Genomic DNA, 22,509 nt, shown 5'->3' with positions numbered 1-22,509 from the left:
TCTCTCTCTCTGTCTCTCTCTCTCTCTCTCTGTCTCTCTCTCTCTCTCTCTCTGTCTCTCTCTCTCTCTCTCTCTCTCTCTCTCTCTCTCTCTCTCTCTCTCTCTCTCTCTCTCTCTGTCTCCCTCCCTTGTCATTGCATCCCCCATTGCTTGAGATAGTGCCCAGCAACTACTAGGCACTGAATAAAGATTTGTTGATTAATTCATTCATCCATTATAAGCTTTCCTTCTTTCCCTTTCTTTCTTTGCATATATATTAAAGTAACATGATGACTTACTAGAAATATTTGATAATATGTGACGATGATGATAGCTAGCTGTGTACATAGCACCTTAAGGTTTGAAGAGAACTTTACATATGTTATCTCACAACCATGTAAGGTAGTTGATATTATTACCCACATTTTACAGATGAAGAAATTGAGACTGAGATGTTAAGTAACTTACCCACGGTCTCACAGCTAAACATCTGAGGCAAGACTCAAATTCAGACTCTTGAAAATGATTGATAATGAGCTTATTTAAGGGTTACTTTAATTTTTCCTATGCCTCTGTAAGCATCAGAGTCAGAGCAGATGTTTGAAAATATAAAGAAAAGATCCTAGAAATGCCATGTAGAAAATGAAAAACATATACAAAATACCTTTGTTAATTTGCTGAAATAAAATACTTCATTTTCTTTTACAACTCCAGGGTAATTTTTCAAAGGTCATATCTGAGTTACATGAACAAATGCCTCATTTGTAATCCAATAGAAAATTTTAGTTACATGAGAACTTAATTTGTACATTAATTTTTTTTTGCCTTAATGAATTACAGTATTTCCATAAGCACCTGATTCTGGCACACTCTTAATAGAGAGTGCAATTGATATTGACATCAGGTCTTGGAACAACTGTACAAATTGCTTTTATTGGTTCTATTAGATGGGAAATGTTCTTGTCCAGTGAGAACATAAAATATGAAACAAAATCATAGGCTAAAAATAAAAACTCAGTGAATTTAGGGGAAAAAAGGAAATGGAGAGGACATTTTTGTTGGGAGTGGCAAATATTAAGGAAGTCTAATACTAGATAGATTTCACAGTTTATCCATTATTGTATATGTGTAAATTTTGAGAACATCCTTATCCACAGATACATGCTTCAAACCTAGGTTTTAAGAATAACTACTACATGAGATTCCTTTTGTAAAGTCAAATATGGTGAAGGAATTTCTTTATCCTATTTTGAGATAAATAAATTAAGGGAGGAAGATTTTTTTTAAATATTCAGTCTTTTTTTCAGAATGGAAAAAAAACTGTCATTTATTATGTATACAACAACGTCCTTAATACTTTAAGCACTTTAAAAACCTTCATTTCAGTTGCTGATTTGTACTCATGGAAAGTAAGGGTACTTGAGAAATCACTAATCCTGTGTCCTTTTCTTCAGTTTTTTGGTAGGAATATATTGAAACTAGAGCACAATGGTGTACTGAAGTACCTCAACTTCCTTTGTGTTTGACTTTTAAAATGAGAAACATTAAATGTGTGGTAACACAGATGTAAATTTAGTCTCTGGTTGTCAAGAAACAATTAATGAATCAATCAAGTTTCTGCCTGAGAAGGATCTTGAAATACAATTGTTTGGGGCAGAAATTGGGAAGCACAGAGGGTGTTCACAGGCAGGAAGATGAAGGTACAGAGACCAGAGTGAACATGTATTGAGAGGGAAATAAGGAAACCAGCCTGACAGGAAAAAAAAAACATACATGTTAGTGTATATGAGGAAATGAAGCTGAAGAGGTAATATGGTGCCATATTATTGAAGGCCTTAAAAGTTAGGCAAAAGTGTTTGCACTTATTCCAGAAGTTACTGGGGAGCCATTGTAGGTCTGTGAACAGTAAGATGAAAAAAAAATCCCATTAATCTTGCAGTGATATGTGTGTTGATTAGAGGCAGGGTGAGCCAGAAACTGTGAGATGATTAAAAATAAAAAATCCAGATATCAGTATTTTAACAGACTTTACTGTTCAAACATTTTGATACCTAATTTAAATTCACCTTGTAATTTGATTGAATTTTCTTTTAATAGAAGTAGAATATACTAAATCTTCCTTAAGTCTGTTATATTGTAGGTCAAATGACATTGATTACATTAATCTTTTTGTGAAAAAAATATTTCTAATCTTTTACTCATCCTTAAGGTTTATCTTTTGGGGCAGCTAGGTGGTACAGTGAATAGAGTCCCAGGCCTGAAGTCAGGCAGATTCATCTTCTTGGATTCCAATCATGCCTCAGAAACTTACTGGAGCAGGAAATGGCAAACTACTCCATTATCTTTGCCAAAAAAAACCCCAAATGGAATCATGAAGAGTTGGACTCCCTGAAATGACTGAACAACAATGGCAACAATGTTCTTCCTGCTTTGAAAGTTCATTCAAGTTCCATACTTCTCAGAAAAATAATTTGTAAATTAATTAATTAGCTAATTAATTAATTTGAGCATGAAAAATCCAGTAGATAAAGAACCAACCATTAAGTCAAGAAAATTTCAATTCATGTCCTGTCTCTGACATATATGACCACAGAAAGTCACTCAATCTCTCAGCTTCTCAGGTTATGTGGAAAATGATGGAGGGATTTTTCCACGTTGAGTGCTCCCCACTGATGAAATCGCAAGTCTGTACCCTTCCAAAATTAAATTATCAATTATTAAATTATCAGTTTAATGTTTTCATCAGCTTTCCTTCATTCCCATTGTTTTTGTAATTTCTACTCTTGCAAGACAAGAATTGTGCTTACAAACCTGCTTTATACAATGCCTATCATATTACCAAATTTGTTTATGTTGTTAAGTTATATCTGACTCCTCAGGACTTCATTTGGAGTTTTCTTGGCAAAGAAACTGGAATCATTTGCTATTTCCTTCTCCAGTTCATTTCATATATGAGGAAACTGAGGCAAATAGGGTTAAGTGACTTGCCCAGGGTCACACAGCTAGTAAGTTTCTGAGGCTGGATTTGAACTCATGAATGTGAGTTTTCCTTGACCCCAGGCCCCTTTCTCTATCCACTACACCAAAAGCTGTTCCCATATTACTTCCACAGTACCAAATGTACGATAAATAATTTATGATAATGGTAATCCCTTTTAGGTTGTAGAGAATAAGTTGTATTTTATGATAGAATGATAAGGTTTCAATAATGTTTTTAGTACAATGCTAATTATCTTTTTAACATAAAACTAGGTTATATTCAAAGGAAATGTAAAGAGATTGCAAAGTTTCATCATGAAGAATCACGATGGCTTATATAAATATGATGAACTGAATGCCACACCCTTGCATCATGCAGCTGCACAGGATCAAGTTCAACTGCTAGAGATGATTATTAATGACTCCCAATTTGAAGGTAACTCATGCTTATGACATGTATATACCCTAATGTTAACTGTTTCCTGTTCCGTATAAGCTCATATCCCCTCCATAGAGCACAAATGTGGGAAGATGAAGAGAGTGAGTGGAGAGAAAACCCTTCTTTGCAATGTATATGGACCAAAGCTCTCCATTATGTTCATGATGGAAACATAGAATATGAAGAACAAATCCAATCCCAGATTTGGTGGTTTACTAGGTCCTGAAGTGCCAGTGGCATCATAGTCACATTGGAATGAGTCCTACCTTAATGATTATTCATTATACACTTATTCATGGTAGAAATTTATATACACATGTATATATACACACATGTGCATATGCATCTATATGTACATATACATACACGAACACATATAAGGACCCACACGTGTGTTATTTTAAAATGTGTATGTGTTACATGCGTGGTGCATATATGTATATATTTATGCTACACACATACATATATGCATATACATATATGTGTACTTGAGAGGCAGGACACCATAGCATGTAGAACTGGCCTCAGGATACCTGGCATAGCAGTACTGTTTCTGGCAATCCACTGGCTATGTGACCATGGTCAAAGCATTTAACCTGTCACTCTTCTAGCCAACTGGCCTAAGACCATAACATGCAGAGCAGATGCCAATCTGTATTGGTAAAGAGAGTTCCTTTTCAAGCAGTCCCTATACCAATGAAATAACAGGTCTTCTCAGCAACCAATTATATCACCTCTCTCTATATATCCATCTATTTATGCAGATATATATATATATATATTTACAATATATAAATTATGTAAAGTAGAACAAAAAATGAGACACATTCCTCTATGAAATAACTGTTAGGAAGTCCTTTTGAACTAAGATATGTTTCTTAAGAAATGAATTTCTCCAAATTAAACACAAAGGAAACTTCATTGGGAAGCATTCAATTGTCTCTACCTTTGTCAGGGATTGGGTCTTGTTTTTCTTTATTTTGATCACTGTCTCTGACTTATTATTTTATGTTCAATAGGCACTCAGGAAATACTTGTTAATTTGTTGATGGAGGACTGAAGCTTATTGTGTTTTTGTTAAGTCATTTGAGAGAAATTATTAAATATTCAATTATTGGGGAGATCCAGGTTTTTTTTCCCTTCCTGGGTCCTCTTGCTGTCCTAGGTGAAGTCAACATCTCAAAGACATTGTTGATGGATGAAATTGCCCAAATCCCCAGGGTACCTTCTTTTTTGTCTTGGATGGGAGTTGTTGCCCCAACCAACTAGAAAACCTTACAAAGAATTAAGCCCATTGTATTCTGTTCATCCAGGTCTGCACAGTTGTGGACCCTGTTTTGTCTATATTTCCCTAGACCAGGGTAGCCTAGATGAGAGTTAAGTCTCTTAGTCCAAGATGGACATGATCAGAGTCAAGTTTCCTTGCCCCTCATTAGAATAAGCTCACCTCTCATTATTTTATTTATTATTCTCATGACTATTTAAAAATTATTTTTAGTTTATGGAATAAAATAATTATTTCCATAACATAGTCCAATAAAAAAGATGCTTGCACATGAAACTGCAAATCCACTATGCCCAACTCTCTATTCCTTTCACATATACAACAAAATTATCATCTAAATTTATTTTCCCCTTTTTTTTTCTTTTCTCCCTCTACCTCTTGCCCCAGAGATGTCTACCATTAGACAGGAACACTCATTTTTTTCTAAGGGCATATATGCTTTCAGTGGGTTCCATGAGGGGTCTTTGGCATTTGAGAGTACCACTAAATTCTTTTATTAATTAGCTGCTAGCATAATTAATAAATTGATTCATTATATGTTTTGAACTTTTTGTACATCATACAGTATAGCCAGAGGAAAATGTATTGCTTGCATTTTATGCTTTTCATTTCCTCCTAGGACTGAATGTACTGGATGTTTCAGGAAATACCCCTTTGCACTGGGCTGTTGAAAAAAATGAGGTTGAAAATGTTAGGCTTCTTCTTAGCAAAGGAGCTAATCCAAACATTTGCAACAACAATTTGGTGGCACCCCTTCACCTAGCTATTCAAAGTTTTTATAACGAAATAGTGAAGGTAAGGCTACCATGACAAGTATGGATGTATTTATATGTAAAATGTGTGTGCATGTGCATGTATGTTTGTGTGTGTGTGTGTGTGTGTAAATTGTGTGGGTGTTAGTGGGTATATACAATTCATGAATTCTTTTCAAAATGTGTTTGTCTGAAGGTGGATCAGATTGACCTGCCAAACTCAGAATAAACAGAAATCATGTGACTAGCAACATTTCTAAACAACTTAAATGAATCACCCTCTGAAAAGCATTGGAATTGGCAGTGTTGTTTTCATTGCTCTTGGAAATGATCATTTGTAGCATCATTTTCTGCAATGGTTGACAGCATCACACCATCATTATGAAAACATAAAAGGGGGTAGAGTTGGGATCACACAGGACAGAAGCTCTAAATATGTGTGTGCATGTATATGTATATTCATATGTACATGTTTGTATATGTATATATATTTATGTTTCATGGATTAAAGTATGCATTAAAAACTAATTAACTCAGAAGAATCAAGTCAAATCAAGTCACAGGCATTTAATATGCTTCAGCCACTGTGTAAACCACTCAGTATAAAAAAAGGCAAAAAAAGGCCTAGTTCTCATTCTACTGGGGAAGACATCTAACCAACTTTGTACTAATAAGATATTATACTGGATAATCTGTTGATAATACTTTGGGACAAGTCTCTAGCATAAAGAAGGATGACTTCTTATAGAAGATGGGATTTTATCTAGGACTTGAAGGAAGTTGGGGATGGAGTTGAGGAAAAGAGAATTTCAGAATGAGGGATAATCAGTGAAAAAGCCCAGAGTGGAAGATGGAAGAAGAAGTCTAAGGATCAACAAGGAGACCAGTGTCACTGGATGCAGTGTATGTTGGAGGGATTAAGGTGTGAGATGATTGGGAGATGTAAGAAAGGGGCAGAATATAAATGCCTCTGAATTCCAAATAGGTGATTTTATATTTGATCCTGGAGGTAACAGAGGGAAGATGAACTGGTCATATAGCCAAAGGGAAGGATAATAGAACTTGTACTTTGACATATTAGGGGGAGGAGAAGAAGACCTTCAACATGTTGGATGCATCCTTTTTATGGAATTTTTTCAAATGTGAGAAAAAGTTACTTCAAATTATATTTAGAGAGGTTACATTCTCCACTAATAATATCAGAGATATCATCATCTCATATACAAAAGAGTGTTGGCCATGGAGTGAGAAGAAACCTCCTTTCAAGTCCTAGATCTTTTATTTACTAACTGTGATCCAGGATAAATTACTTACCCTCTCCCAACTTCATTTCTTCACCTCTAAAACAAGGAAAATAATAACTAAACTACTTACCTCTTGAACTTGTCATGACAGAAGAAATTTATGAATCAATATAAACAATATATACATCTGGGTCATTGCTTTTTTCAGTACTGGAATGTCACATTGACTTCAGTAGAGATAGTCATGTCAGTTTAGAAAGGGCCATATTTTGGAACATGGAACACATTTTCTCATTTAAAAAAAAACACAGTAAAAATGGTGGCTTATTTAGCTCACCTTGAAACCATTGGTACCTCTAATCATAGGCCATAGAGTGGCAAACTGGCATTATGAATAGTGGATTGACCTTCAAATCAAGATGATCTAGGTTTGAGGCCCAACTCTAACTCATCCTGTCTGTGTGACATTGTACATGTCACTAAATTTCTCAGTTACTCCTTGGACAACTCTCTAAGATGTAGCAGAGACCATTCTGCCTTAGTGGAAGGAACTTCCGAACCCAGATAAAGTCACAGAGCTGATAAAAACTAAGAATTAAAAAAATATTCTAGAGAAGTTATGGCTTTAATCTGATAACAGAATTTCTATATTGATGAAGTGAAATATCTGGATCAAAACAATAATAAAGACACATTTTTCCTTTTAAAACTGACCAATAATATTTGATATTTTAATAATTTCAATTATGGGGGTGGCTAGGTGGCACAGTGAATAGAGCACTGGCCCTGGAGTCAGGAGGACCTGAGTTCAAATCTGACCTCAGACACTTAACACTTACTAGCCGTGTGACCTTGGGCAAGTCACAACCCCAATTACCCTGCTTTCCCCCCTCCGAAAAGCAATATATATAATTTCAATTTTATAAGTAAGACAAAGGAGAATTTAAAACATCTCTAACAGTGTGATGCATTTTCTGGTGCATCTCACTGTCCTGTTGCATCTTTCTCTCTTCCCTCTGCTTACCGTGTTTCCCCGATAATAAGACCTATCCCGAAAATAAGCCCTCCTCTTACTGTGTAAGATTCCTCTAAAATAAGCCCTCCCCCGAAAATAAACCCTATTGAGATTGCTACTGTAGTGAAGGTGATCCCCTGCTTTACATGCTACATTACAGTACCCTCTGTATGCACCGTCCCCCCCCCTGAAACGCACGCTACGCTCCGAGCTGCATCCAATCAGAGCTGCAGCAGTGAGTGCGTCATCCTGTTCTTTATTTAATTCATTGTTGAATAAAGGTACATTTTTTTGTTCACATTTACCTGTTTATTAAAATTGCTGTCAATGTTCATTAAAATAAGCCCTCCCCTGAAAATAAGCCCTCTGGTGTTTTTCTGTCCAAAAAAAAAATAATAAGACAGTGTCTTATTATCGGGGAAACACGGTATCTTTTGCCTTCATTTCTATTTGTCTTCCATCTCCATAACATGTGTAAAGTGTTTTATAAACCTTAAATGCTTTATAAAGATTAGTTGTTGTTTTCTTTTAGAAGCTGATGTTACTCATCTCCTCAAATTAGTGTTGCAGGACTAAAAAAGAAAAAGCCCGGGAACCTGGTGTTGATGAATAGTAGGGATTGGGGTTGCTCCCAGGGATTCAAGTCAACAAACATTTATTGAGTACCTACTATGTACCAAGCTCTGAAAGCAACTATGTACAAACAAGAAAATACAGGGTAAATTGAAGATGATTATCAATGGGCTTAGCATTTTGCAATAGTATTGAGAGGCATCAGGAAAGGCCTCCTGTAGAAAGAGGGGTCTTAGCTGGGCCTTGACACAAGCCAGGGGATAGACAAGGAGATGAAGAGAGAGAAGATTTTAGGCATGGGTGACAGTCAGTGAAAATGCTCGGTCAAAAGATGCAGTGTTAGTATATAAGAAATAGAAAGGAGGACAGTGTTAATGGATTGCAAAGCATGTGGTGGGTAATAAAATGCAAGAAGGCTGGATATTTGGAAGGAAATGTGCTACCAGAGCTTTGACAGCCAAGCAGAAGATTTTTTACTTGATTTGATTAAGATGGGGGGAATGATAAGGTCACATCCATATTTTAGGAATATCACTTTGGCAGCTGGGTGAAGGATGGTCTAGAATGGGGGAAGGCTTGAGGGAGAGAAACCAAACAGCAGGATATTGCAACAGTTTAGTAGTCCCTGGCCTGCACCAGGATGTTGTCAGGAGACAAAGGAGTATATATGAGAGGTGTTACGAAGGTAGACATGACAGGATTTGGCAATTGATTACATACAGGAGTAAAAGAGTGAGGAGTAAAGGATGTTGCTTAGATTGCAAGCCTGAGAGACTGGGAGGATGGAGGTACCTTTAATTGTAATAGAGGAGTTAAGAATAGGGCCAGATTTTGGAGGTAAGATAATAGATTCAGTTTTGGACTTATTGAACTTAAGATGTCTGAGACATCTCTTTTGAGATTTCTAATAGTTATTTGCACATGAGAGAGTAGAGGTTAGGAGACGTAGAGGCTGGAAATCTCTTAATCATCTGCTTAGATCCACCACAAAATAGACCCAAGGGATTCATATTAAAACATAACCTTTGTATGTAGCCTGTTCAACTTGGCAAAAATTTCTAGCATGATTATAAAACTGACATGGCTCCCAGTTCCTGAATAGACTGGTACCTTCAGTGTACCCTTCCCTGAATATGACTGTTGGAATCATTAGGAATGGCATGAATTTTCAAGGAGCCGTTAAATCCAGCATTTCAGTTTATAGAAATAATTGATTCAATTCACTCATTTTATTCCTACTCCTTTGCTCTTGATAATAGATCAAATAATGGTAAAGTTGGAAAAAAAGAAAGTTTAGATAGGCAGTTGTTCCTCACTCCTGATTCTAGAATCTCCTAATGAAAGGACCAGCTGACCTTATACCTTATACGGTCTTTGTCAACTATGAGCATCTTTGATTCTGGAACAGATAGGGTACACTCCACAACTGTAAAATTACTTTCTAAATCTTACTTGATTGTAAAATAAAGTTTTCGTGAATGCTTTATTTTTGGTAGTTTTACTTTCATTAGTTAAGTTGTAATTTTAATTCTTGATAGTTTTATTTCCTTCTCTACATAGGTTTTGATTGAGCACAGTAGTACTGATGTTAATTTGATAGGAGAAAATGGAAATACACCCCTGATGCTGGCCTGCTCCAAGGATAATAGTGAAGCACTAAAACTCTTGGTTTGTATAATGATTTTTTTTTCCATTGGTCTCTGTTTTAATTCAGTGTATACTGTTAATGGTTACCACTACTTATATGATGTGACCAAAGCATCTTGAAAGTATTCTTAGCAGGGACTTGGTTTTGAACTCTTGTAATGGCCCAAATTTAACATTTCCACAACTTTTGAAAGGTTCTTTTGAGGTCTTGTGGCTATTATGACTTTTTTGAACTTGAGTTTATGTTACTATCCTATTCAAGGTCCCATAATCATTCCCTGAAAGGAAGTAACATTGGCAGCTAGGTGGCGCAGTGTCAGACTTGGGGTCAGAAGTATTCCAGTTTAGAACCTGCCTCAGAAACTTTGTAGCTATCTGACTCTGAGCAAGTTGTTACATTCTCTGTCTTAGTTTGCTCAACTGTAAAAAGGGGGATAATAATAGTAACTTCCTCATAGGGTTGTGAGTATCAAATGAGAAAACATAAGCAAAGTGCTTTGTAAACTTTAAAGCACCTTGCAAACATGCTGCTGCTGATGAGGAAGATGGTGGTGATGATGATGGAGATTTCTATAGTAGATTAGTAGCTCAGTTTCAAACTAGCAAAATATATTCTTAGGATGGCCCATTGTGTAGTAAAAGCAACTCCGCATTCGGAATCAGGAGTCTATTTTTTGAAACCAGGTTCTAACATTTGCAAGTTTTGTAACTTTAAGTAAATCACTTAACCTCATTGACTTTTAAGATAATAATACTTAAATTATAGACCTCATAGATATGTTATAAAGAAAGTGCTTTGTAGCCCTTAAAGTAATAAGCAATTGTGAGTTATTAGGCCTTCTTATAGAAGGTACATGCAAATATTTTCTAGCATTTTATTTATCTTAGACTACATGATTAAGGTATTACCAAAGATACAGTCTTTCTGGATTTCAACAAGGTATTTGGTGAAGTCTCTCCTAATATCTTGGTGGGCAAGATGAATAAATGAAAATATATGGTCAGATGGTAGTCTATGTAGCTATATTTATACATGGGATAATGACCACACAAAAAGAGTCAATGGTTGTCAAAGTAAAGGAAGATATTTTGTACATGAATTTTTATTTAGCTTTATTGTGTTCAATATTTTTAACTTCCTGGGTGAAGGCATGCCTATGAAATTTGCAGAAAGAGATAGCAAATACATTGGATGTCGGAATAAAATTCCTGAAAGATCTAAAGTACCTAGATAATAAGCTAAAGGACCTAGAGTTAGAATGATGATGGGTGATCATCTAGTCCACATCCTCTTTTTTTAATCAATGAAGAAATTAACTGTACAAAATTAACAAATGTAATTTAATAGGTATCATTATGAGTTCCTCATCTTAAATTCATAAATTCAGCTACTCCAGAATAATAACTTCACCAGTCACAGTTCAACAGCAATGAATGAGAAAATAAATATTTAGGGTTTTTAGTTGGTCCCTGTAGGAGTCATCATTTTGATGTATTTGTTTACAAAGATAATGCAAACTAACATTTCTTTAATAAAAGAACAATGTCCAAAACAAGTGAGATGCTAATCTCATCCAATTTTATGTTGATCAAAATATATTTGGACCTTTGTGTTCAAAACTAGTTATCATTTTCTCTCATATTTTATTTTTAATTCTATTTTAGTTCTGTATTCTCTCCTTTACTACTCTCATTTCCTATCTATTGAGAAGGCAAAGGGGAAAAAAACTATCAAAAATGCGAATAGTCAGGCAAAACAAATTGCTGCATTAGTCCTGTCTGAAAGAAAGAATAAAATATGCTTCAATTTTCACTCTGATTTTGTCAACTCTCTCTTTGGAGGTAGATACTTTGTTTCTTCGTGAATCATTTGGACTCAAAGTTGATTTATTGTTGTTCAGTTATTTCAATGATGTTTACTCTTTGTGACCCTGTCTAGGATTTTCTTGGCAAAGATACTGGAGAGATTGGCCATTTCCTTCTCCAGCTCATTTTACAGATGAGAAAACTGAGGCAGACAGCAATAAGTGATTTGTCCATGGTCACACAGATAGTAGGTGTCTGGAGAACTCACAAAGATGTCTCCAGGCCCAGCATTCTATCCAACTCCGCTACCTAAGTTCCCTGTCAAAAATGATTATCTTTGCAATATTGATGTTATTCTCCTGAGTCTGTTTATGTCACTTTGTATCAGTTTTTCCAAGGTTTTTCTGAAACCATACTCTCCATTATTGTTTTCAGGACCGTTATGTTCCATTACATTCTTATGGGGCAGCTAGATGGCATAATAGACAGAACACTGTAGCGGCAAGCACCCCAGGCGTCCCCAGGGTGCCTGCTCACACAGGTTCTTGGATCTGCTTTGTTAAAGGAAAGCAACTCAAAATGGGTTAACAAGCTCACTTTAATCAGTCAGACATATATCGTTTACCTTGTTCAGGAGAAAAGGTCAGCACCCCGAACTTCAAAGCATACAGGCAGAATTATCAAGACAGAAACATCAAGTAGACAGATTTCCAAACTGTCCAACCATTACATCCATACCCAGTCAGCATCTGGGTTTCCACATCTGGGTTTTTCAAAGCCCGGGGGGGCCCTGGACAACGGCTTCCCAGAATACAGATCAAATCACAGAACACTTCTCAAAGTGAGCCCCCAAAACAAAGCTACACATCAGGGCTGATATAGCCTTCTCCTGGCTCAGAGAATGTAACAACCTTTTGGACCCACTGGCCAATCAAAAAGTATCTACTGAAAAACAAGCCTCCCACCCCAGGCTTCAGATGCACTTTAGCCTAGGGGCAGGGAAGATCTTCTAGATTTGCATTCCCATTACAAACATGAGGCTTGAAATTAGGAAGACTCACTTCATGAATTCAAATTCAACTTCAGATACTTTCTAGCTATGTGACCCTGTTCAAGTCACTTAAAATTGTTTGCCTTAGTTCTGCATCTGTAAAATAAGCTGGAGAAGGAAACTGAAAAACTCCAATATCTACCAAGAAAACCCAAAATGGGGTCATGGAGAGTTGGGCATGACTGAAAAAAATGACCTAACAACAAAATGCATATATCATAACTTGTTCCACTATTCTCTGATTGATGAGCATTCCCTTGGTTTCCATTTTTTTCTGACACCACAAAAAGAGCTGCTAAAACTATTTTTGCACACATGGATCCTTTCCCTCTTTATTTGATCTCCCTGGTATAATAGTGGTATCACTGGGTCACAGGGTAGGTAGGCACAGTTTCAGAGCTTTTCAGGCACAATTCCAAATTGCTTTACATAAAGGTTGAACTAGGTCATGGTACAACCTATTTTCTCACAGTACCCACCCCCAACATTTGTCACTTTCCTTTTTGTGATCCTAGTCATTCTGATGGCAGAATACCACAGAGTTGTGTTAATTTCACTTTTTTGATTATTAGTGATTTAGAGCATTTTTTTCACATGGCTATTGATAGCTTGGAATTCTTTTTCTAAAAATTGTCTATTCATAACCTCTGACCATTTTGCAATTGGGGAATTGTTCTCACTCTTGTGAATTTGTAGATGCCATGCTTTAAAAGAAATATTAACAAATTCCTAAACTATCTCTTACCTTCCCTGGGAGATGACTAATTTGATGTTCCCCTAAACACAAAAGCCACTTCATAGGTATTACAGCCTTATGGTTTATATTCTTCCTTTGTCTTGGAGGCCACTTTTAAACTAATTCATTCTCCCCCACTGGTGAGTGAAATGATGAAATAAAATTGATTTTAAAAACCCAATTAATTCTGTTTTATTATCAATCTATGTTAAATGTATTGTGGAAAGGAGTAGATGAAAATTTTTCACTAAATATAAGCTTTCTCCCTGAAAGGACTTCTATGTTTCAGCAACAGCACTAGTCTCTTGGCTAGTATGTTTTAATTGGTATAAATACATTGAATTTGGATCTTCCTTGAGTATATTATTCCTTTGTATAATAACAAGGAGTTAGAATTGAAGTGGCAAAGTGATATTTTTAACTTTTTTTTGCTTTTTTTTTGGAGGGCAATTGGGGTTAAATGACTTGCCCAAGGTCACATGGCTAGTTTTGTGTGTGTCTGAGGCCAGATTTGAATTCAGGTCCTCCTGACTCCAGGGCCAGTGCTCTATTCACTGTGTCACCTAGCCACCCCCAAAGTGATATTTTAAAAAGAGAATAGTGATCTTATTGGAATTTGACTTTATTTTTTTTTAATGTTGAAAGAAGATTCCATTGAAGTATGAGTTGTTATCCCTACCTCATTTGTTTCATCTTTTGATAACTTTTATTGTGCTACCAGATTCGACTCTGGTTCCCAGAACTATCTCTTTAATGGTTTCTACCTAGTCCCCTGAGGATTTTTCTTATACATTTTTCATTTAGCATTGAATCTAGCTATTGTGCTTAAACCTTAGTACTGACTAAATAGTCTCTAAGAATAGATGAGAAGGGGTGGCTTAGGTGGTGCAGTAAATAGAGAATCAGCCCTGGAGTCAGAAGGACCTGAGTTCAAATCCAGCCTCAGACACTTAACACAGAAACTAGCAATGTGACCTTGGGCAAGTCACTTAACCCCAATTGCCCTCCAAAAAACACACACAAAAAAAAGTTTTGGGCAGCTAGGTGGTGCAGTGAGTAAGAGCGCCGGCCTCAGAGTTGGGAGGACCTGGGATCGGTTCCGGCCTCAGATACTTAACACCCACACAAAAAAAAACCTGGCTGTGTAACCTTGAGCAAGTTACTTAACCCCAATTGCTAAAAAAAAGAATAGATGAGAGCCATTATCCATTCTTATCCACCTTCCTACAGGGCTTCATATAATTTGACTTCATTCTTGATGTTTTTCAGGTGGATAATGGGGCAAGAGTATGTAAAGCAAACAAATTTGGATGTTTCCCAGTTCACATAGCTGCATTTTCAGGTTCCAAGAAATGCATAGAAATGTTGTTAAAATTTGGTAAGTAAAGGAATTTATGTAGTAGACAAAAATAATAAATTTACTGTTCCATTTTAATGGAAGTTACAAATCGTATTATTTTTCAACAACACATTGTATGTATTTGGGTAAGATTTTATTCTCATTTTTTCATGTTTTGTGACATGTCAGATTGTATATTTAAGTAATATTTAATTTGGTTTTTATTATGAAGGTGAAGGACAAGGATATTCCAGGGAATATCAAATTAACTTTCTTAATAATAAAAATTCAAGTCCTCTCCATTATGCTGTTCAGAGTGGTGACTTAGAAATGATTAAAATCTGCCTGGCAAATGGAGCACAGATTAAACTCGAGGAGGTAATTTTTCATATTCTTTTAAATCCCAGTTACATATTTTCTTTTTATAAATTGTTTTCCCAAGGCCTTTCTTGACTTTGTGATCATTGAGTAAGGAGTAAATGAGAGTAGCAATAAATGGATCATAAGCAAAGCAGAATAGTCAAAAGTTCAGCTGTTAGATGGGTGTGATAGGACTTCTTGAAACATGAAATAGCTTCTAAATAATGGTTACAGTGATGACAAAAGGATAACCAATCCTGCTGCCATGATGTTGCGTGGCAAAGAGTAGAGATTTAAAAATTAGCTGAATTTTTAGCCAATTCATTAGTCCATTATGTTTTTGTCATGAATAATGAACATATTTATGATAATTAAAACATCATTACGCTGAGATTGTATTAATTGAAGTATTATGTCTAGATTAAGGGAAGTAATATTCTGTCCAAATCAAACTATATATAAAATACTGTGTACAGTTCTAGAAACCATGATTTAGAAAGATTATTAACAAAGATAGTGTGGTGTAGCAGGTAGAGTGTTTACCCTGGAGTTAGGACTACCTGAGTTTAAGTCTTGCCTGTGACATATACAAATTAAATCATCTGAGGCAAGTCACTTAATGTTCTAGTGCTCTGGGTATTGTTTTAATTCTAAGTGGAAAGTTACTGATCTGCATGGTTGAGGGCATAAGAGAGATAGACAGGGAGGGAGGGAAAGATATTCTTCACCCAGAGTTCCCTACAATAATGAACTGATATGTCTGGAAAAAAATAATACCAGATATATATTAATGAAAACCATCATTTTGTATGAGAAGCTGGATGAGAGGAATTATAAATTTCCTTCTAACTCTAAGATTCTGAGAATGAGACCATTCCAAGCAATGTAAATATTCCTTAAATTTGAGGACAAATGGCTCAATAACCACAGCTAAGATATAAGCCAAAATTAATTACTTACCAAGACATAAGAATGGAGGCCACTGAGCTGGTCTTATATCACTAAACTGTGCCTTCTATACTAAAATTTCTTCCTTCCTTCCTTCCTTTTTCTTTCTTTCTTTCTTTCTTTCTTTCTTTCTTTCTTTCTTTCTTTCTTTCTTTCTTTCTTTCTTTCTTTCTTTCTTTCTTTCTTTCTGTCTTTCTGTCTTTCTGTCTTTCTGTCTTTCTGTCTTTCTGTCTTTCTCATTCCTATTTATAGAATGGGAAATGCACAGCTCTCCATTTTGCTGCCACTCAAGGAGCAACTGAGATAGTAAAACTGATGATATCTTCTTATTCTGGCAGTGATGATATTATTAATACAGTAGATGGAAATAATGAGACATTGCTTCACAGGTAAGAAGAATTGTTTTTTCTTCTAGAAGTCATTGTTCCATAATCTTTTATATTTTTGCTTTCTCAAGTTCATCTTACACTAAAGACTACACAGATTAAACACATGGTTCAACAGTTCTGTGGAGAATTAAGGTTCATCCTAATTAGCCAATTAGAGGCACTCTTCATCACTGGAATCAAAGTAGAAAGTTAAATAGGTTTTCACAAGAGAGAAGTGTCTAGTGCCAATCCAATGGCAAATGCAATAGGGACTTTGACCCCTGAGAGTGAGTTGAATTGTACATCACCTAGATACAAAAAAAGAGGGCTCTTATGCAGAAATTAAGCTGTGTGCCATACTCTTCACTATAAACTTTTAACAGATCTCCCAACCTCCTTATTCACTTCTAAGAAGGGGCAAAGTCGCCATTTTCTCTTTTATGGGAATTTTTTTCCCTTCATAAGCATAAATGGTGACCATAAGCCCTTGTAAGTATATTTGAATCAATATTTATTTTATTTTTACCTGACAGTATATGTATATATGTATGTGTCTATATATATATATGTATATGTGTATATATATACACAAATATATAGGCATATATTGTGTATATATATGTGTATGAGTGTGTATGTATGTAAATATATATATTTATAACATTTACTGATAACAAACTAGTCCCTTTATTCTTTCCCTTAAATGAATTTGTTTGGTTGGTTTTATTTAAAATTTTTCTGGTACAAGATGTTGAGATACAAAATGTCTTTGTAGATAGAGTGTTGGGCCTGATAGAAAGAAGATATGGGTTCAAATTTTGCCTTTAACACTGATTTGTTGCATGACCACGGGGAAAAAAAAGTTGCTTAAGTTAAGTCAGCAAACATCTATTAAGTGTGTAATATCTACTAATCACTATGGATACAAAGAATTGCAAAAATAGTACCTGCCCTCAAAGAATTCACATTCCATTGGGGAAGACAATATACAATCAACAATGGCAGATAAGTGACATAGTAGATAGACTACTTGGCCTGGAGTCAGGAGTACTTGAGTTAAAATCTGACCTTACATACTTATCAGCTGTATTATCCTGGGCATGTCATTTAGCCTCTATTTTGCTCAGTTTCCACAACTGCAAAATGGACATAATAATAGTCTAGCTCTCAGAATTTTTGTGAGTATCAAATGATTTTATATTTAAAAAGCACTTGGCACAGTGCCTGGCATGGGTTAGGTGCTATATAAATGCTTATTTCCTCTCTTCCTTACATATCTACCTATAAAATTATTATGGGCTAAATTATAGGTGGGCACCCAGGTGGCATTGTGAATGGAGTGCCAGGACTGGAATCAGTAAGACCTGAATTCAGATCAGTCTCAGATACTTACTTGCTGTGTGATCCTGGGCAAATCACTTAACCCTCTTTGCCTCAGTTTCCTCATCTGTAAAAAATGAACTGGAGAAGGAAGTGGCAAACTGCTCTAGTATCTTGCCAAGAAAATTCAAAATGGGGTCATGAGGAGTCAAATACATCTGAAAAATGACTGAATGACAAATTGTAGGTGTCTTCAGAGGCAAATCTCCTGAATTGAGGGGGACTAGGTAAGGCTTAACCTCTATGAGTTTCAAATTCCTCATGTGGGGACAATAATGTGTCTGGTACTTTCAGACTTGAACAAATTAGTCTATGTGAGATGTTTGCCAGCCTTACAATACTCCATAAGCATTAGTTATTACCCCAATTCCCCTTGATATGTAGAAGACAACCTTTTGACTTTAGTAAAAATTCACTTTTTGTATATTGAAGCTCACCAAATTAGTTGTGTGTTTTTTTTCTTCCTGAGCAGTATACTATTTACAGGTGACCTCTACATTGTGTACCATGGCCAGTCATTTACATGCAATCTACCTACTGTACTCTAGTTTTTAGTGTAAGGCTTTAAAATATATATTTTATCTCAAGATAGATGACCACTGGCTATAGGTTCCTCTAGGATCTTCAATCAGGTTCATACCTTCCATAGTCATATTGAAACTGGCCTGGGGTATCTGTAACTAGCTCCAGGATGTATGATGTCAGAATGGAGTAGTTAGTTCCCAGTTTGATGGAGCCCTGGGACACTACCTTGGTGTGGCTAGACATAGGGGTGGGTCTCCCTTTAGTAGATTGAAATTCCTTTGACCCAGTCTCTCCAAGACTGCCCAATACCCTTTGAGGCTGCTCTTTATATTTCTACAAATTTTTATAAGATCACACACCAGAGTATTATAGACAGGGGTTGCCAGAACCATCTCTAACCGGCTTACAGAACCTATTATTATGTCTTCAGAGTGAGCATTTAGACAGCAACAATCAGCAGTGTTACAAATCAGTCCATCAACAAGCATTTGTTAAGCTGACTATGTATGTGTCAGACAGTGTGCTTGATTTATTTTGTTGATTGTCTAGACTTAGGAAAGTGTTAATAATGCAGAGAAAACTGAAAAGTATGTGCCCGTATGTTTTATTTATTTATTTTTTTTTCTGGGAGACCTTTTGAATACTCTATAAACACTTCTTGGACTCACCAGGAGCGCGATAGAAAGGCTCAGGGAAGGAAGGCATGAGCAGGCAAGAAGTGTGGTCACTATAAAATAATAATAATAACAATTAATCATAATAATAAATACCTAGGATTTATATAGTGCTTCCAGGTTTGCAAGGTGCTTTGCAATCGTTATCTCATTTGGGCCTCACAATTCGGTGGCCTCTGTTTATCCAGAACTAAATAAATTCCTAAATGGGATTTCATGGGATCTGAAGTATTCCAAAGGCTCCACAACTGGCCCCCTAACACTTAACACAGTTTGATAGTACAATGTAGAATCATCATGGGGTCCCAGATTTAGAGATGAAAGAGAGTTTAGAGGTTTTCTAGTCCAGTCTACTCATTTTATAGAGGAAACTCAGACCCAGGATGGTTAAATGACTTGACCAATGTCACGCAGGAAGATAAGTTGTAGGGCTGAAATTCAAAGATGAGTTTTGTGACTTAAAGCTTAGTACTTCAAGTTCATCAAAGGATAGGAGGAATTCAGTGAGGAGAACTTCTGATTTGGACTTGATTCTTATCAACAAGGAGAAACTGGTTATTGTGATGGAAATGTTAGAAACGTTGAGGGTAAGTGACAAGTTCACTGGAATTTGTTTTAGAGGAGAGAAAAGTTGAGCATCACCTGACATGTACCCTAGATTTGCAGGAGAAAAAATTTCAAGAAAAGTTTGAACAAAGGGTAACTAGAATATGATGGAAGAAATTTCAGTAGAGCAGATTGACCCATGAGGGATAAGAACCTCTCAAAAGTAGAATTCTAAGACATACACAAAAAATATTTCAGTTACAGAGAGAAATCAGGAGGTGCCAAAGTGTATGGACAGAAGACTAACTGACCAACTTAAAATATTAAAAAGACATGTAAAGAAGACAAAAGCAAGGGCAGGCAATGGAGGAGGAATCAATGCCAAAATATACCACTATCCTGCCAGACTATCAGCAGTGCTGAATTTCAGAATGAGCTAAAGATGGCAAGGGAAGCAAAGGACTATGGACATATATTGATGAGTTTAAAAACAAAATATATTAGGGCAAAGAAGATAAGTAAGGAATAAGACAGTTGCTTTGGGATGATGTAATAATTAATGTGGAGAAAGTGGATCTACTCAACTCTAATTTTGCTTCTGTTTACTCTAAAAGGAAGTGATAAGGGAATTTGTAATTCCCATTAGCAGATAGGAAGTAATGGGGTGGTGGTGGTATGATATGGTATAAAAAAAATGATCTCAAAAGTATAAGATGGGTAATATGATACCCAGTTTGTCTAAAAAAGAGGCAGAGTGTCCAAGACTAAGGAGGTGGCATTCTTACTGTACTTTGCTCTGGTCATATCACATATTCAGTAATATGTTCAGCTCAGGCACCACATTTTAAGAAGGAAATTGAAAAACTGGAAAGTGTCTTGAGGGAGGTAACCAGGATGGAAATAGTGGGATCCCTCTCATCAAAGTCTTAAAGCAAAGGGTATATTATATAATATTTAGTAATTTTTATAAAATTTAGTTTGCAGTCCCTGCTTCTTGGAAGTTTAAAGCTGGTGGATCACTTGACTTTGACTTTGGCTGCTGTAGATAGGGCTAAAATTGGTTGATGATAGTAAGTTTGGTGCCACTATGATGAGCACATAGGAGTCAGAGGTCAACTGAGCTTCTTAAAGATGAGTGAAAAATATCACAGGTCAGAAAAAATTGAATAGGTCAAGTCTTCTGTTTAGATTAGTATTGGGATTTTGCTTTTGAGTGGCCACTATATTTGCAGCCTGTGTTTCTCAAGGTAAGGAAACTTGGTATGAAAAAAATAAAAGATTTTGTTCCAAATTTTAAAAGGATAAACATAATCTATTTTATCAAGGATGGCTTTTAACTATTTTGAAATAATTTATATCATAATTACTTTCATTTTTTGTAGAGTAGCATTATTTGATCACCATGAACTGGCTGAATATTTAATTTCAATGGTAAGTATGCAATTGATGAGTTTATACATTATTTCTCCTTTTTTTATTTTTGGAGGGAGGAAGGCAGTGCAGTTGGGTTTAAGTGACTTGCCCAAGGTCACACAGCTAGTAAGTGTTAAGTGTCTAAGGAAGGATTTGAACTCAGGTCCTCCTGACTCCAGGGCCAGTGCTCTACTCACTGCACCACCTAAATTCCCCATTATTACTCTTAACTGCAAGTACATAGAGAACATTCTTTTACAAATAACCATTTAAAGTAAATATTACAACAAATATAGTAAATTTAACATTATTTTCAATTTCCCAAATGAAAGAAATTTCAGAAATTCTCAGGAAACTAGCATTGCTTTTCATATGTGTCAAAAAGTAATTAATATGTATTTACTGAATATTTATAGAAACTACTTTTATATGACTAAAATGTCATTTTAAGGACTCTTTAATCATGAGGAAAATTCTCTGAAACTTTTAAAGAAATCTTCCTAATGTCCCTGGAACTGAACATCTTCCTGGTCTATTATGACCTTCAAGGGTTGACTCCCATACCACCTTGAAGCTGAGCTGTACATGTAATTTACTTTGCTTTTTGATTCAGTTCCACAATTATGCATCATATCACCCAGCAGAATGAAAGTCCATGAGATCATAGTCTGTTTAATAGTTTTCCTTTGTATCCCATAGATACATGGCAAGCGTATATAATAAACGTTTGTTGAATGGATTGAATTAGGATCTCATGCCCATAATGACCTAAATTAACCTTGCTTTAACTGAGTAGTGTTTTTGTTTTGTTTTGTTTTGTTTTTTTGGTAGACAGTGTTGCCCCACTGCCTTATCCAATCATATAACTTCTTCTTTCCCTATCCCTATCTATTGTCATCATATTCTCCAGAGGTAATAACTTAGAAGCAATAAACTTTTCACATTTATTTTGGCAAATTTCTTATTGACTAGATTAAAATACATTTCAGTAAAACAACATGCAATTATAAATTGTGTTTTAATGTTTGTTTGCAAGAAAAGAATGTTTCTCTTGAAGTTGTTAGTCCTAAGTGGGGAAAAAATGTTTAAGTGCACATTCTTTTTACCTTTCTAAGAGATATGTATAAGAAACTCACCATTATTTATGAGGTATACAAATAGGTCGACCTACAGTATGCTTGCCACTATTTTAAATGGGTTCTAAAAATGAAATTAAAATATTCAAAGCTATAATCAAGCAATTTAATAGATGATCTCCAAGAAATATAAGACTTTTAATGTGATCTTAAAAGAGTGAAACTTAGGATTCTTAGTATACCAAATGTTGTGTCCACAGTGTAGAACAGAAAATACTGACTTTAAATATTTTCTCTATGTCAGGCACTGTGCTAGAATGGAGGATCCACCGACAAAAATGAAATAGTTGGGGTGACTAGGTGGTGCAGTGAAT

General features: G+C 35.6%; 1 protein-coding gene across 1 annotated transcript in view; it reads left to right on the top strand.

Moving 5' to 3' along the window:
• Nucleotides 1–22,509, top strand: part of TRPA1 (transient receptor potential cation channel subfamily A member 1) — a 70,023-nt gene that overhangs the window by 7,680 nt on the left and 39,834 nt on the right. Inside the window, exons 2-8 of the mRNA XM_069099550.1 lie at nt 3,232–3,394; nt 5,302–5,477; nt 9,827–9,934; nt 14,776–14,884; nt 15,078–15,223; nt 16,406–16,542; nt 21,029–21,077. Coding sequence (XP_068955651.1) covers nt 3,232–3,394; nt 5,302–5,477; nt 9,827–9,934; nt 14,776–14,884; nt 15,078–15,223; nt 16,406–16,542; nt 21,029–21,077 — 888 coding nt within the window. The remainder of the gene's footprint in view (nt 1–3,231; nt 3,395–5,301; nt 5,478–9,826; nt 9,935–14,775; nt 14,885–15,077; nt 15,224–16,405; nt 16,543–21,028; nt 21,078–22,509) is intronic.

Source organism: Petaurus breviceps, unplaced genomic scaffold (genome assembly GCF_028583685.1).
Source record: "Petaurus breviceps papuanus isolate PSGF00001 unplaced genomic scaffold, PetGlider_PUasm1.0 38, whole genome shotgun sequence".
Lineage (NCBI taxonomy): Eukaryota > Metazoa > Chordata > Mammalia > Diprotodontia > Petauridae > Petaurus > Petaurus breviceps.
The sequence above is the reverse complement of the archived record's forward strand: the minus strand, read 5'-3'. Positions and strand labels throughout refer to the sequence as shown.